This window comes from Cetorhinus maximus, chromosome 15 (assembly GCF_964194155.1).
Source record: "Cetorhinus maximus chromosome 15, sCetMax3.hap1.1, whole genome shotgun sequence".
NCBI lineage: Eukaryota > Metazoa > Chordata > Chondrichthyes > Lamniformes > Cetorhinidae > Cetorhinus > Cetorhinus maximus.
The window spans coordinates 20087857-20104185 of NC_135893.1; the positions used below are offsets into that span (position 1 = coordinate 20087857).

The window sequence follows — 16329 nt, forward strand, 5'->3', positions numbered from 1 at the left end:
TGTACACAGCAAGTGTTTTTTTTTCAAACTGGGAAGTATGCAGAGAGTTTTCTCATCCTCAGGGCAGAGTGACTGTTCTTAGCACCCCCAAAAGACATTACAGCAAATAGTAACCATGGTGCAGTTTTTTCTGACCATACAGAGGTGGTCTCTGGCTGAAAGAAAATTAGTGAACTGAGAGAAAAATAATAAAGGAAGAAGCACCAATACAAGTAAACTTTCTCAAACATTTCCCCATCCACACTGCCTTTGACATACAAGAAGCCTGCTTGCAAGGTTTAGCACTCTACAATTAGTCTCAGAGCAGTACTGCTGCACACACTTGGGATCCCTCTGCCCTGGCTTTGCCAGCCTGCAGTAGGTTCTCTGCATCTATGTAAGTTGGATGTGCCCTGTGGGGAGACAGCATTCACTCCATATTGGGTAAACAGAGCACTAAGATAGGTGTAAATATTTCATTATCTTGGTGTTGAGTTTCACATGAGTGAGACATCTGGCTCACTAGAAAAAAATCTTAAGCAAAACTGTAGAGCAGCCACACCTCGAGTTTCCACTTAACAGATGATTGTGGCATCTCCCTCTATATCATTCCACTCCTCACTCAGTACAGGCTTGAACCCATTGCTGCACAACCAAACTGACACCACTGGACCCATATGATGTCCCGTTGTTGTCCCAAACTCTACCCCTATTTCCATCCACCACCCCAGCTGTTTGTACACACCCTAAAATTAACTGTTACGTGTTGTCTGCTTCCACCACACGTCCTAAAATTAACGGTTACATGCTGTCTGCTTCCAGCACCCTTTCAGGCACTGCATTCCAGATCATAACAACTCGATGCATAAATTTTGTTTCCTCATGTCACCTCTGGTTCTTTTGTCACTCACCTTAAATCTGTGTTCTCTGTTTACTGACCCTTTCACCACTGGAAACAGTTTCTTCTTATTAACTCTTTAAAAACCCTTCAAGATTTTGAATACCTCTATAAAATCTCCTCTTAACCTTCTCTGAGATAAGGAAAACAACCCCAGTTCCTCTAGCCTCTCCAAATAACTGAAATATTTCATCCCTAGTAAATCTCATCTGCATCCTCTCTAAGGCTTTGATGTTCTTCCTGAAGTATGGTGCCCAGAATCAGACACAATGCTCCAGCTGGGGCCTGATCAGTGCTTTATAAAGATATCATAACATGAGAGTTAGAAGATAATAAGCGAAACAAATCGGGTTTGAAAGAAAATTGTGTTACATTACACCCTTGTAACTACTTTACTGGAGCCAAGGCTGAGATTAATTAGAAAAACTTCTCGTCAAAAGCAAGTGCCATTTCAATCCCTCATGCACTGACAGAAATTAACACTTGATAATTAAACTTAAGAAATTGGTCATTATCTTTAAAGCACAAACTCCAATTTGCCATCTGTGACTCACCCTGAAACTCACAAGTGTAGCAACTGGAACTTACATTAATTAGGCCTTTGTGAAGTCTGTTTTGACAGCCCAAAATTAAATCTTACAAAATCACAAAGGAACTACTAAGACTATGTAGACTGTAGATAAGTTAATTAATTTATAATGAAATTTGCAAATGCACTTGGGTTTCTAATCTGCTGAATAAACAGGACAGAATTGTATAGATTCTTCCCCTAGTGATGTGTGAAGTTGGCGCTGTTTGGGTTGATTGTTTGCAGCATTATTTATCACACAGGGTCTGTGGTGTACAAATAGAGCAATAAATCACAACACATGCAGGCATTGAGGCAGTTCCCCACAAAAAGCCACATTCTCACTGAGGAACTGGCAAATCACAGCTTCATCTGGATAGGTTCCTATACTTTTGACAGTGACTAACCTAAAATTCTAATCACTGGCATCAACTTGGGTTTGTAGTTGGGTCACTAACACTGACATCTAAAACAGGGGCTTTCTCACTAAGAAGGTAGAAGTCGTGCATCGTGCATCTGATTTAATGAAGGAAACCGCTGGCAATAGTTACTGAGCCTCACAGTATGATGCAACTGGATTAACATCAGTGCAGATACAATCAGTAAAACAGGCCACTGGGGGAAGAATTATTAAACTGGACAGTGCAAGGGAATTGGTTTAACCTCAGTATAGTTACAGTCATGAACGCAGAAGCTCTCTGTTAAAGGCAAAATACTGCGGATGCTGGAAATCTGAAACAAAAACAAGAATTGCTGGAAAAACTCAGCAGGTCTGACAGCATCAGTGGAGAGAAAGACAAAGTTAACGTTTCGAGTCCATATGACTCTTCCTCAACTCGGAAAACTCGAAACGTTAACAGAAGCTCTGTGTTCCTGTTATTACAATTGGGTGTTGTGAACTCAGCTCCTTATTAAATTGCAGTCAGTGACTTCCCTCAGCCACCTCCACTGAGGATGTACTAATCAGCATCTGCTGTTTAAACAAAAATATTTACAAACCAAAAAAAAATTAAATATTTTTTCATCAAATTTGTAGATTTTTTCCCAGAAATAGTTCCTAAAAAGCCCATGGATAGAGTTCAATATTTGGTTCTCTGATCAGTTCTGTTGATAATTTATTGGTAGATAATACCAGCTGCTGAATAAAGGCTCCAACTTCAGAGCCACTGCAAAATATTACTCTCCACATAATCTGAGTTGATAATTCAGTGCAGTATCAAGGGAGTCCTGCACTGTCAGAGATGCTTTTTTTTTGATGAGACATTAATCCATGGTACAATTCAAAAGAAGAGCATTACCTTGGCCAAACTCAGATTATCAAGTTATTTACTGCATTGCTGTTTATGGAACCTTTCTGTGTACAAATTGGCTGTCACTGCATTATCACAGTGTTGCACTTCAATAAAATACTGCATTGACTCTGAAGCACTTGGGAACATCCTATGGTTGTGAAAAGCACTATGTAAATGCAGGTTCTTCCCTTCTCCTATATTAGGGGAAAAGGAAAGGGAGTAGGCTATTCAGTCCCTTGAGCCTTTTACACCATTCAGTGATATCATAGCTGATCTGTATTTTAACTTCTCCACTTTTTTAATACCTTTATCTAGTAAAAAAAGATCCATTGACCTCAGATTTAAAATTATTAATCGAGCTAGTATCTACTGTTTTTTTGTGGGACAGTGTTCCACATTTCTACTACCCTTTTTTGTGTAGTTTCTTAACTTCTCTCCTGAATGGCCTGGCTCTGATTTTAAGGTTTTGACCCCTTGTCCTAGACTCCCCACCAGCAGAAAATGCTTCTCTCCATCTACCCTATAAACTTCTTTCAAAATCCTAAATGCCTTCATCAAATCACCTTTCAATCTATATTCCAGGGATTACACACCTATTTATGTAATCTCTCCTCATAATCTAACCCTTGGAACCTTGGTAACATTCTGGCCAATCTGCACTGCACTCATTCTAAGCCGTTATATCTTTTCTAAGGTGCAGAGCCCAGAGCAGTACACAGTACTCCAGATGACTAACCAGGGCTTTGTATAGCCAAAGCAAAACGTCCTCCCCTCCCTTTATATTCTTGCCCTATAGTTATAAAGGCTAACATTCCATTAACATTTTTGATTATTTGTTTTTGTATCTGACTGCTACATTTTAGTGATTTGTGAACATGGACCCTTAAATCTCTTTGGACTTCCACTGTTCCTAGTTTTGCATAATTTAAATAATACTCAAATCTATCCTTACTTTTGGTCCAAGATAGATGATTTCACAACTACCTGCATTGAAATCAACTTGCTACAGTTCTGTCAACTCACTTAATCTACCAGTATCCCCAGTAATTTTTATGCTCCCATTTATACTGCATACTATACCACCAATTATTTTGTCATTGGCAAGCCTGGATATATGGCTTTCTATTGTGTTATCTAAGTCATAATAAACAGTGAACAGTTGAGGCCCCAGCATAGATCCTTGCGGGACACCACTAGTCATTTCTTTCTAATTTGAGTACATAATCATTAACCATTACTACCTGTTTCTAACTTTTGATCAGTCACCTGACCAGGTCAATAAGTTGCCTTCAATTCCATGAGCTTTAATTTTAGCTAACTTCTTTAGAACCTTATTGAATATCTTTTAAAAAGCAGTGGCACTACATCCAAGATCTTTCTAAATAGTTCTTTTGAAGCACCATTTCAGGTGTACAGGCGATGCTGCAGTACTCCTTCCAGACTCCAGTTCATTATGTTTTGACAGTTGTAATGGTGACTGAAAATGTGAAATCCTGTCAAACAGCTTCAAATATCTTTAACCCACTCCCCACAAACTACTGTACCTTTTCACTGGTCGCTCTGTCCAGCTACCATCCAAAGGAAATCCTCGAGGCTCTGTACCCTATCAAACAAAAGAAACCAAATCAAGCTGTTCAAAGTCACATTTACACATTACATCAAGATCACAAATATTTGCAGATAATGTAGCACACATTTCATGTGCTTCAACACATCAGATGGACAGCCACTTTCCTTTCCCCTTTTTTCTGTCAGTTGTCTTCCCACGAACCTGAAAATGTTTCTTTTTAAATTAAGAGAATGCTTTTGTACAGAGCCATTGTATCCTCAGCTAAATTAGAACACTCTGTACTGATTATTAATTTTCTGCTAGATGTGTACTTAAGAGCCAAAGACTAGAAATGATTGCATTTTCCATGTTGTTTTTATGTTTAACAGTATTAAGTACACCATCAAAGCTCAGGGTGCTTTTCCAAGTGTATTACTAATAATAACACTGACTCTTTAAAGGCACTGCATCCATCTACCAGCCAGGCTGTCTTGCTTCCACTCACCCACAATATAACCTAAATTTGATATGGTGACTCAGATAAACCATGCAGTCTGCAATTCAGCTTATAAATCCTTGTTAGCTCTAAATTTCAAGATCTTGAACCCAATTAAAATGTTTGGGCATCAACTAGGGGCCTGGAACATTCACTTGATCTGTAATCTGACACCTACATTGCTCCATTTAGTAAGAAGTGTACAGATCTATTTTGGTTTAGTTAACTGTTCCCGTGTTTCTTGAGTCTAAACTTAAAAAAAAGTTATTTTGTTCGAAGACCAAATTGTCCAATTCATATCTCTACTTCATCGGCTCTGTCATTCTATTTCCTCCATCAATCAAAGTAGAGAATTGTATTCAATTCTGGGCAGCAACCTTTAGGGAGAATGTCAAGGCCTAAAGGGGATGCAGTGGACTCGAATGATACCAGGGGTGCGGTACTTCAGTTATGTGGAGAGAGACTAGAGATGGCATTGCTCAGAGCAGAGAAGACTAAAGGGACATTTAATAAATCATGAAAGGTTTTGATCAAGGAAAAACCTTTTTTCCAGTTGCAGAAGGGTTGATAGCCAGAGGGCACAGACTTAAAGGTAACTGGTAAAAGAATCAGAGGCAACATAGGAACATGGGAGCAGGAGTAGGCCATTCAGCCCATCAAACTGCCATTCAAACGGATCATGGTTGATTATCGACCTCTACACCATTTTCCCCCACTATTCCCATATCCCTTGATGTCATTCCAGAAATCTATCAATTTCTATTTTGAACATGCTCAACGATTGAATCTCCACTGCCCTCTGGGGAAGAGAATTCCAAAGATTCACCACCCTCCTCCTCATCTCAGTCTTAAATGGCCTGCCCCTTAATCTGAGACTGTGGATCCAGCTTCTAGACTCACCAGCCAGGGGGAACATCCTATCCACATCTACCCTGTCAAATGAAATTATTTTTACACAGTGAGTTGTTATGATCTTCAATGCACTGCCTTAAAGAGTGCTCTATCATTAAACCTTATCACCTGATGCTTCCAGCGGATTCAGCAATAACACAGCCTAGTACATAATTTAAATTTGTTTAATTTGGTAGTGAAGGATTCAATGTTTGAAGGGGTAGTGAATTCTTCCAGCACATGGTCAGCAATGAAGCAGCTATTTAGGACAGCTTCATGGCTCTACTATATATTCATTGCAAACTTCTTACCTGCAGCTGCTGGCTGTCTCTCAGTGAAGAGATTTTCAGGAACTGGTCTGTAGGAACATTGCTCACTAAAGCTTCCATTAGCTTCGGCCCATGCTCCCAGGTGCAAGAATGGCTGCGGCTTTCAGATTTCAAATTGAAGATCTCTCCCTTCGGGGAGGTGTATTTTTTAGAATAACCCGTGGCTGGTCTAATTCTCTGTGTCCTGCTTCCAATCCCTTTAGACCTCAGATCAGACTTATCCTCTTCCTGTGCCTTGCTGTAGTGATTTTCTGGAGAAGAATTGTTCTCACGTGTCTGAGGGAAACCTGGAAAAGCTAGGCACTCAGCAGCATCTTGTATCCACAAATCATTTGGAGCTCTGTGCTGTTTGGTGTAAGTGTTAACAATGCTGACACAGTAACTGGACTTTGCCTGAAATTTCATGCTGGAGTGCAGATGACGATCTGAGTACTTATCTGATAAATCGTTCCTATTTTCCACAGTGTTCAAGAAAGGATCTTCGATACCTGGCTGTTTTCCATCTACTGGTACTTTCTGATTAGCCTGTATTTCAGACACATGGTCTGTTAAGTTTATTGACTTTATGGGAAAGTTATACAGAAGGTCTGCACTTCTTTGACACACAGCACTGTGAGAGTGACGTAAATCCTTTGTATCCTTGTCAGGTAAGGTTAGCGAGCCTGTCAACGACATTGCCCTTCCATTAGTGGTGGTAAACTGAGAGGGACTGTGATAGTCATCTATCGAAGCCTCTGTTTCTATACAGGTCATGCAACTGTCAGCCTTCTCACATCTGCTGCAAACACAAGTTGACCCAGACAGACACACCTGATGCTTGGTGCTTGAACACTCTAGACATGCATCCCACACAGGATATGAGCATTTACAGTTATTATTTACAAGAGAGGGGTCACAGTTCGGTATTGTTGGAACATTTTGCTGTTTCCAAACATCTGAATATGCTTTTCCTGACCATTCACCTCTTTCATCTCCATAAGGCAAATTTACATAGTTACAAGGACAATGAGTCAAAAACCTTAATGGACTGATACTTGCAGTTTCGCTCGAACCATGCTTTGCCTTGTAGTTGCTATCACCCAAGCTGAGCATCGAGCGATGTAGGCTTGCAGATGTTTGGGATGATTTCAGAATGGAGCGCAAGGTGTTGGACCGTCCATCCAAGGATGGTCCGTAGACATTCACAAGACCTTCCAGAGTAACTGGACAATTGGGAGAACCAAGAGTCAACGAATCATAGTGACTCTCAGAGACCTTTAAGTGACTGTCACCAGTCTCCTGACCACTTAACTGCATTGGAGACAAATTTTCTTCCTCATGGAAAAGGTATTTTTTCTTCTTCTTGCTTGCTCCAGTCTTAACCTCATCAAAGCTCTTATTGGAATCGATGCTAACAAGTGTACCTGAATCCCATAAATAACGTTTCTGTTCTCTCACTAAATGTTTGGATTCCACAAGAGAAATAGAGTTAGATCTGTCTCTATCATCGAATGAATCACTGGAGCTATGCTTCTGTCGGTGGTGCTCTACATTGGACTGCTGTTTGTGCCTTGAAACTGCTGCCAGCATTAAAGGCTTCATTGGCTGCCTGAGGCTTTGAGAGGTGTAGGCCAAGTTGGTTTGTACCAGTCGCTGGCTGTGTATCTCCTTCCTGAAGCCCACATGTTTTGTACTGTGTCTAGCACTGTTCTCTAAACAGGGTCTCTCCACACTTTGTCTGCATGTTGTGATCACGGGTGTTCTATGATAAAGTTCAGCTGTTAACCCATGACTCTCTGCACAGTCTCTCATCGTCAGATTCTCCTGGACCTTTTTGTAATCTAGAAAACATAAATAGGTTTGAAAACACTAAACTGAAACATACCCAGAGAAAGAACAAGTTTCAAACTGAAGAATATCAGCATACACATTATAGTCTTTTAAATTAAATCACTTGTTGAGAGCCTAGCATAATCATCAAGTTCAGAGCACTTTCAGATAAAGGAAATCTGGAATATGCTTAATATGCATTTTTCCATACTTCTCTCTCAAATGGATTAGAAACAGGCCCAAACAAATCAGAGCCATAGCGAAGTCCTGAGTTAGCCAATAACACAGCAAGCCATCAGAGAACACTATTTGCACAGATTACTGGTGAATCTCAGGAAATAAAACCTTCAACACCATCACTGTGATAATTCAACAATGCCCTTAAATTTAATCAAAAGCTGTACTTCACAGATAATTTGTTCTATTGAAATAGAGAGAAGCTCTGCCTGAAGCTCAGCAATTAATTCCAGGGAACTGAAATGGGAGAGAAATTGGGGAAAATGATATTGAATCAGAACATGGCCTTCCACTCTGAAGCCTCAAGGTGCTGAATCTTGCTGGACCATGAGTTTCATTGGCCAGTCGACAGTACCTGTCCCATTGCCTTTACTTCATGGCTGAAGCTGGAGAGTAAATGTCAGTGTGATAGTTAACCATAAAAAGAATCACAACTGAGCATAGTTTTGTCCTCACCCGATGTCCTAACAATAATCTAAATAAGGACCATGGGCTAAACAGGAGCAGGATCCTTGTCTGGTTTTTCTCTCAGTCCAGGGTGCTTCAGCCAACTGTACCATGAGATTACCTACTGCAGCACAAACCAGGGGTTGAAGCTCAGATCATTTGATCTGTGTGACTCAGTACCTACCAGGTGGTGTATTTAACCACACTGTCATTGAAGGGACAACTTTGTCTAAAATCATCAAGACCAACTCCATTCCATATAAACAATTTATCCATTCCCTAATCTGCCCAAACTGAATCCTTGTCTCCTGCTGTCGTTACCAAAATAGCCAATGGCCCAGAATTTGTTGAAACTTTTTGGCTTAACAACAGCACGGTACAGAATTTTTCATGAGAATGTAACTTGCACATTACCTTATGCATGGTTTTATCAGTACGTGCAAATTTCAATCACTTGCTCCATCTCCACAGTATGTTTGGCGAAACTTCGCTCTCCTCACCCTCTCTCTCCCTACCCTCTTATCACACCTCCTTCCTCCTCACATTCCTCTCCTTTCTCACATTTCTCACCAACAGTGGTTTCATTCAGTTAAATTCTCAGAGTCTGCAAAAAAGGGGGAGTTTGAAGGTAAAGGATAATAAAGAAAACAATGAAGAGGCTGCTAGCCCAAGTGTTGAGCACCTGATATCCATGTCCGGGATTTCAAGCTCCGGGCTGCCCGGCTTTCTACAGTTTCAACCTTGCTGTAAGACAAAGCACATGTTGAACAACAGTGCTTTGTCTGCAGGACTGATAAATTGGCATTGTCTGGTTGCAGTAGCTCAAAGCATGCATTATGTTTCAAGTGTGCAGGACACTCTGTGCCACAAGCACTATGGAACCGGTCTTTCTCCCTGCTGTGAAAAGCTATGGGTGACCAATGAGCAAGTGAACGATGAAAAAAAAAATCATTTGAATCACTTTTTAACAAATCAAACAAACTCAGAGAACTGAAAATCCATACTGAATGACAATATGCACACACAACACAGAGCATCACAAGACCTATAACTGCACTTTATAGCTTCTAATTCAGGCTGCAGACATTACACATGTATTTAACAGTTACATACGGTACATTGTCGTTCAGCTGCTTCTTCCCTTCTGTTGGCTGGTGGCCCTAATAGAAACGTTTGAAAGAAACATTATCAATTTTTGTGACAGAACAAAACTGGAAATAAAATGCCTTGCTGCTTATGATCACTGCACAGCACAGCTCCTCTCCCTGTAATTCAAACTCTTTGCCTGAATCTTAAGGATTCTTAAGGCCTGTGAATTGCAACAAGGGTCAGTCCTGGGCATTGTGTTTCTTTACATGCCAAGCCTTCGACTGTAATGTGCTTAGCCCAATTATAGCACAAGTAGCTCATAGACCAGTTTGTCTGCTAATCCAACCTGACATCTGTCGCACATGACACAATAAATTTGCTACACAGGCATAAAGTACACAGTGTGCCTCAAATCTTTTCTTCGCCACCACTCCTCCTCATAACACTTTTTCCTTCATTTTCCTTGCATACATGATGGACCCCACCCAGCATAAGGAGTTACTGGATTACAGTGCCGCTGATACCTCATTATGCAGCTCAGTTGTACAGCTAAGTTGGGAGGAAGATAAAGGGAGGAGTTGGCGGATTGGGGAGGAGATGGGTGTTGGGCAGGAGGTGAGAGGGAGGAGATGGAAGGGATTTGGGAGTAGGTGAGGAGTAAGAAATGGGAAGGGATTTGGGTGATGGTGAGAGGGAGCAGATGGGGTATTTGGGATGTGGTTTGAGGGAGGAGATGGACGGATTGGGGTGGAGGTGAGAGGAAGGAGATCGGGGAGAAGGGGGAGGGGTAGGGAAAAGGAGTTTGATGAGGAGTTTGATGTTTCCCTCTTCCTGTCACAAACCTGCCAGTCCTCCCATCCTAATCCTCCCTCCATCTCACCCCCTCCTCATGTACCCCCTTCATTCCTTCATTCCCACTGTACCCATCATTCCAACCACTCCCCATTCTCTCCCTCATTTGTTTCCCTCTTCTCATCATCACCCTCCCATTCCCTTCCAATTCATTTCCCCATCCTCTCCCTTTCATCCCCTATCCCCTCCTCCTTCATCCCCAATCCCCTCCTCCTTCATCCCCATCCCATCCCTTCATCCCCTATCCCCGCCCCTTCATCCACTATCCCCGCCCCTTCATCCACTATCCCCGCCCCTTCATCCACTATCCCTGCCCCTTCATCACTATCCCCTCCCCCTTCATCCCCTAGCATCCCTTTCATCCCCATTCCGCTCTGCCATCACCCAGCCTCATCTTAATCCACTTTCCCTCATCCGAATCCACATTCCCTCATCCTCCCTCAATTCCCTCCCAAGCCCCTCATCAAACTCCTTTTCCCTACCCTTCTCCCCGATCTCTTTCCTCTCACCTCCACCCCAATCTGTCCATCTCCTCCCTCAAACTACATCCCAAATCCCCCATCTGCTCCCTCTCACCATCACCCAAATCCCTTCCCATTTCTTACTCCTCACCTCCTCCCAAATCCCTTCCATCTCCTCTCTCTCACCTCCTGCCCAACACCCATCTCCTCCCTAATCCGCCAACTCCTCCCTTTATCTTCCTCCCAAATCCTTACAGCTCCCCCTCACACCTGCCCCCCAATCCCGCATCTCCTCCCTCATTTCTCCCCAATCCATCCATCTCCTTCCTCACACCTCTTCCCCAATTCCACCATCTCTTCCACAAACCTCCTTAATTTCCTCACCTCCCCAAACCCCATCTCCTCCCTCCCATCTCCTTCCAATCTTCCTAATCCCCCTACCTTCTCCCCAAACCCTCCCTCCTCCTCCTCAATCCCCCATCTGCACCCCTCACCATCTACAAATTGCCCATCTCTTCTATCCCACCTCTTCCCCAATTTGCCCATCTATTCCTCAATCCTCCCAAGCCTCCATCTCTTCAATCCATCCACCTCACCTCCTCCCCAATCCTCCTACCTACTCCTCCTCAATCGTCCTCCCACTCATCTCCTCCCCAATCCCCATCCCCTCCCTCTCACCATCGCCACAGACCCCCAACTCATCCCTCTCAATTCCTCCCCATCCTCCTATTTCCTCCCGTTCATCTTCTCCCCATCCCCCACCACCGCCCCATCCCTCATTTCCTCACTTTCATCTCCTCCCCAACCCCAGCTCTTCCCCAGTCCACCAATCTCTTCCCTCCTACGCCCTCCCCAATTTCCCCATCTCCTCCCTCCCACCCCTCACCAATTTCTCCCACCTCTTCCCTCCGGCCCCCACCCCAATTCTCCCCACCTCCTCCCTCCCACCTCCTCCTCCTTCCCAACCCCTCCACAATCCCCCCACCTCCTCCCTCCCAACCCCTCCCCAATATCCCATCTCCTCCCACTCCCCTCCCCAATCCTATCTCCTTCCACTCCCGTACCCCCCCCATCTCCTCCCGCTCCCCTCCCGAATCCCTCCCATCTCCTCCCGTTCCCCTCCTCAATCCCCCCCATCTCCTCCCCCTCCCCTCCCCAATCCCCCCAACTCCTCCCGCTCCCCTCCCCAATCCCCCCCATCTCCTCCCGCTCCCCTCCCCAATCCCCCCCATCTCCTCCCGCAACCCCCCCAATCCCCCCATCTCCTCCCGCTCCCCTCTCCAATCCCCCATCTCCTCCCGTTCCCCTCCCCAAGCCCCCCATTGCCCACTCCCCTCTCTTCCCCAAACTCCCCATCTCCTCCTGCTCCCTTCCCCAGTCTCCCCATCTCCTCCCGCTCCCTTCCCCAGTCTCCCCATCTCCTCCCGCTCCCTTCCCCAGTACCCCATCTCCTCCCGCTCCTTTCTCCAGTCTCCCCATCTCCTACCGCTCCCTTCTCCAGTCTCCCCATCTCCTCCCGCTCCCTTCTCCAGTCTCCCACTCCCCTCCCCAATCCCATCTCCTCCCACTCCCCTATCCCCCCATCTCCTCCCACTCCCCTCTCCAATCCCCCATCTCCTCCCGCTCCCCTCCCCAAGCCCCCCATCGCCCACTCCCCTCCCTTCCCCAATCTCCCCATCTCCTCCTGCACCCTTCCCCAGTCTTCCCATCTCCTCCCGCTCCCTTCCCCAGTCTCCCCATCTCCTCCCGCTCCCTTCCCCAGTCTCCCCATCTCCTCCCGCTCCCTTCCCCAGTCTCCCCATCTCCTCCCGCTCCCTTCCCCAGTATCCCCATCTCCTCCCACTCCCCTCACCAATCGCCCCCTCCTCCCGCTCCCCACCCCAATCTCCTCCTGCTCCCCTCCCCAATCGCCCCATCTCCTCCTTTTCCCTCCCCAATCCCCCATGTCCTCCCTCTCCCCTCCGCAATCCTCATATGTCCTCCCTCTCCCCACAATCCCCACACGTCCTCCCTGTCCTCTCCCCTCCCCAATCCCCCATCTCCTTCACTGCTCTCCCCCCAATCTCCTCCCTCTCCCCTCCCCAATCCCCCATCTCCCCTCCCCAATCACCCCTCCCAATTCCCCCATCTCCTCCCTTTCCCCCCATCTCATGTCGCACTTCCTCACCATTTCTCCCAACCCCTCCCTCCAACCCCTCCCCAAAGCACCTATTTCCCTCCCACCTCCTCCCCACTACATCCATCTCCTCCCTCCCAGTTCCTCCCTAATCAACCCCATCTCCTCTCTCCCACCCCCTCCCCAAGTCCCCATCTCCCATCCCCAATCACCCCTCCCAATTCCCCCATCTCCTCCCTTTCCCCCATCTCATGTCGCACTTCCTCACCATTTCCCCCACCCCCTCCCCAAGCCCCCCACTTCCTTCCTCCCACCTCCACCCCAATTCCCCCACCATCTCCCTCCCTCTCCCCAATCCCCTCCATCTCCTCCCTCTCACCTCCTCCCCAATCAGCCCAATCTCCTCCTTCCCACTCCCTCCCAATGCCCCCATCTCATGCCTCCCACCCCATCCCCAATCCCCCTATCTCATGCATCCCACTCCATCCCATCTCCAATCCCTCATCTCCTCTCTTCTCTTCTCACCAATTCCCCCACCGCCTCCATTCCAATCCCTTCCCCAATGCCCCCATCTCCTCCCCAATCACTCCATCTCCTCCCACTCCATTCCCCAATCCCCTATCACCTTCCTCCCACCACCCCAATTACCTCACCTCCTCCCTCCCACTCCCTCCCTTTCACCTCCTCCCTCCCACTCCCTCCCTTTCACCTCCTCCCCAATCAGCCCAGTCTCCTCCCTCCCACTCCCTCCCCATTCCCATCTCATGCCTCCCACCCCTTCCCCAATTCCCCATCTCCTCCCTTTCATCCCCTCCCCAATTCCCATCTCATGCCTCCCACCCCTTCCCCAATTCCCCATCTCCTCCCTTTCATCCCCTCCCCAATTCCCCCATCTCCTCCCTTCCATCCCCTCCCTAATTCCCCCATTTCCCCCACTTCCTCCCTTCCATCCCCCCCTCCTTTCCATCCCCTCCCCAATTCCCCCATCTCCTCCCTCTCACCTCCTCAATCGCTCCATCTCCTGCCTCTCACCTTCTCAGCAATTCCCCCATCTCCTTCCTCTCAACTTCTCCCCAATCCCATCTCCTCCTCAAACCTCCTTACTCTCCTCCTCTCCAATCCCCATCTCCTCCCTCCCCAAACCTCCCTCTCACCACCTTCCCAATCCCCCATTTCTTCTATCCCACCTCTTCCCCAATTTGCCCACCTATTTCTCAATCCTCCCCCAATCCCCCCTCTTCAATCCCCCCACCTCCTCCTCAATCCCCCCAGCCTCCCCTCCCTCTCCCTCCTTCCCCTCCCTCTCACCCCATTCCCACCTTGCCGGTTGCCCGCGGCTTTCCATTTGACGGCTGAGCTTCTCCAGATCTCGCGAGAGCTCGGAACGGCGTTTCCAGGAGTCGCAGCGGCGGAGGCGGGGCCTCAGGATCAGCCCGCCCCCTATCGGCATTGCTGGGTAATGGCAATTCATCTGATCAGTCTGAACTCTAACCCAAGGTAAATAATGCGTTCAATAAAAAGGAACAGCGACTGTGGATACTTTGAGAGACAGCAGAGAGATTCATTGATGCAATAGGTTAAACATTGACATTTCACCTTCTGCAATGAACAGAGTGCTCTGGGGAAATCTCAGTATTCATCCCACTTCAGTAAACGACCTGGAGGTTTCATGGGTCAGGGCAGAACCTGCTTTATTTTGCATGTTGCCTGCTATAAAATTCTTATTTTCAATCCCAGTGCACGGCCAGATGACCTTGAATCAAGATACAGAGCGTCCATCACTTGACTTGAAGCTTTGAGTAGCCAGCGGATAGGTGGACAGGGCTGGACACCAGAATGAAACCGCTATTTATGCGCACAGGGGCTTTTAGTTAGGTCACTTGCTCTAGTTTATTGGTGGGGAGGCAGCTACAGAAACTTCTCCCCGAGGGATTAGGCTCACCCAATTTCAGCACAACAGCCTAGGCAAAGTCAAACCATCATGTATATGAGCAGGGAGTGCTTGATGTAGATATTGGGTACTCAAACTATCTGCGTTATGTACATCCAACCTTCTTCCCTCCCCATGGAAACTTCACTTTATCCTCTTAACTTGTTTTGACTCTACTAGAAACCCTCACCAATGTGCACAAGGTGCAACTGGAGTTATGCAACCTTCCATTTTCTGAACCAACCCTCATTGTGTGGTACACAAAAGTTGGTCAAATACAAAACAGAGGAAAAGCAAGTAAATTAGAACAAGTCGTCGGACTGATCTCCCCCTCCCAGCCCAGCCCTAACTGCTTTCCCATACCTTCTGCCTTGAATCTTGGCATGACATAGGAGCAAGGCACAGGATATGACACATGATCAATAGATTTCTACATATTAAAAACATCAAGGGGTACAGAGCTAGCACAGGAAAATTATGTTAAAGTAGATCAGCCATGATCTCATTGAATGACAGTGTGGGTTTGAGGGGCTGAATGGCCTACTCCTGCTCCTATTTCTTATGTTCTTACAAGGGAATCCACTGCAAGAGAAAATTGCTTGAAAATAAAGTATTGTTCTCACATACAAACTAATTGAAAATAGTACTGAGAACATGCAAATATTATATAAAGCGCATGTGGCAGGTCAATAAAGTCAAGGATCAGAATTGTGCGCAATAACTCCTGTAGCTGTTACCAGCTGATGCAAGGGTTTCCTTGACTAAATTAATAAATCCCTGGAGATTCCCCAAATCTCTCCCAGGAAACAACAGCTTTGCCAGTGTTCACTGACTCATCTTGAGTTTCCCTGGGGTTTTGAAAGCTTACAGAGAAACGAGGAGGCGACTGCCTCATTCGCAGTATCTGCAAGCTGACCAAAGCTCGGAGTAGTAGGTTTAACAGCTTACTGACAAATATTAAAGGGAGTCACACCCGCTCTGCTTCAGATAGTGTAATGTGTTGAAACAGCCCCCTTGCATTTGGCTGCACCCAAAACTTCAATGGTTTTTTTTCTCTGTTCAATTCCTGCTACTGTTGCTTTATATTCCAGATAAATACATAACATACATATCCAAATTAGCAGTGGAATCAGAACAACAAAGATGTTTAGTTATATTTATTGCATCTTCATTTCTAATGAGTTAAGGAATTATTAAAGAAATCAGATCTCCTGCACTTAGTGAATGATGAGCAAGATGTGGTTTGCAGAAATGCTTCACCCAGGGAGTTGATTTGCACGTGTGTCATAAGAAGGTGTGAGAAAGAAGACTGCAGAAGAGTAACATCATAATTTTAAAGCTACTGTTAGGAAAGTTTAAAAAACTTGTGATTTGATGACCCTGAAT

The 16329-nt window shown here is 45.7% G+C and overlaps 1 protein-coding gene across 1 annotated transcript in view; it reads right to left on the bottom strand.

Annotated features, from left to right (window-relative positions):
* LOC144691113 (uncharacterized) overlaps window positions 1-14463 on the bottom strand; it is a 67077-nt gene extending 52614 nt beyond the window's left edge. Inside the window, exons 1-5 of the mRNA XM_078559186.1 lie at window positions 14333-14463; window positions 9178-9239; window positions 7065-7822; window positions 5985-6527; window positions 4282-4340 (exon numbers count right to left, since the gene is read on the bottom strand). Coding sequence (XP_078415312.1) covers window positions 4282-4340; window positions 5985-6527; window positions 7065-7822; window positions 9178-9239; window positions 14333-14463 — 1553 coding nt within the window. The remainder of the gene's footprint in view (window positions 1-4281; window positions 4341-5984; window positions 6528-7064; window positions 7823-9177; window positions 9240-14332) is intronic.
* Window positions 14464-16329: the final 1866 nt, after the last annotated feature.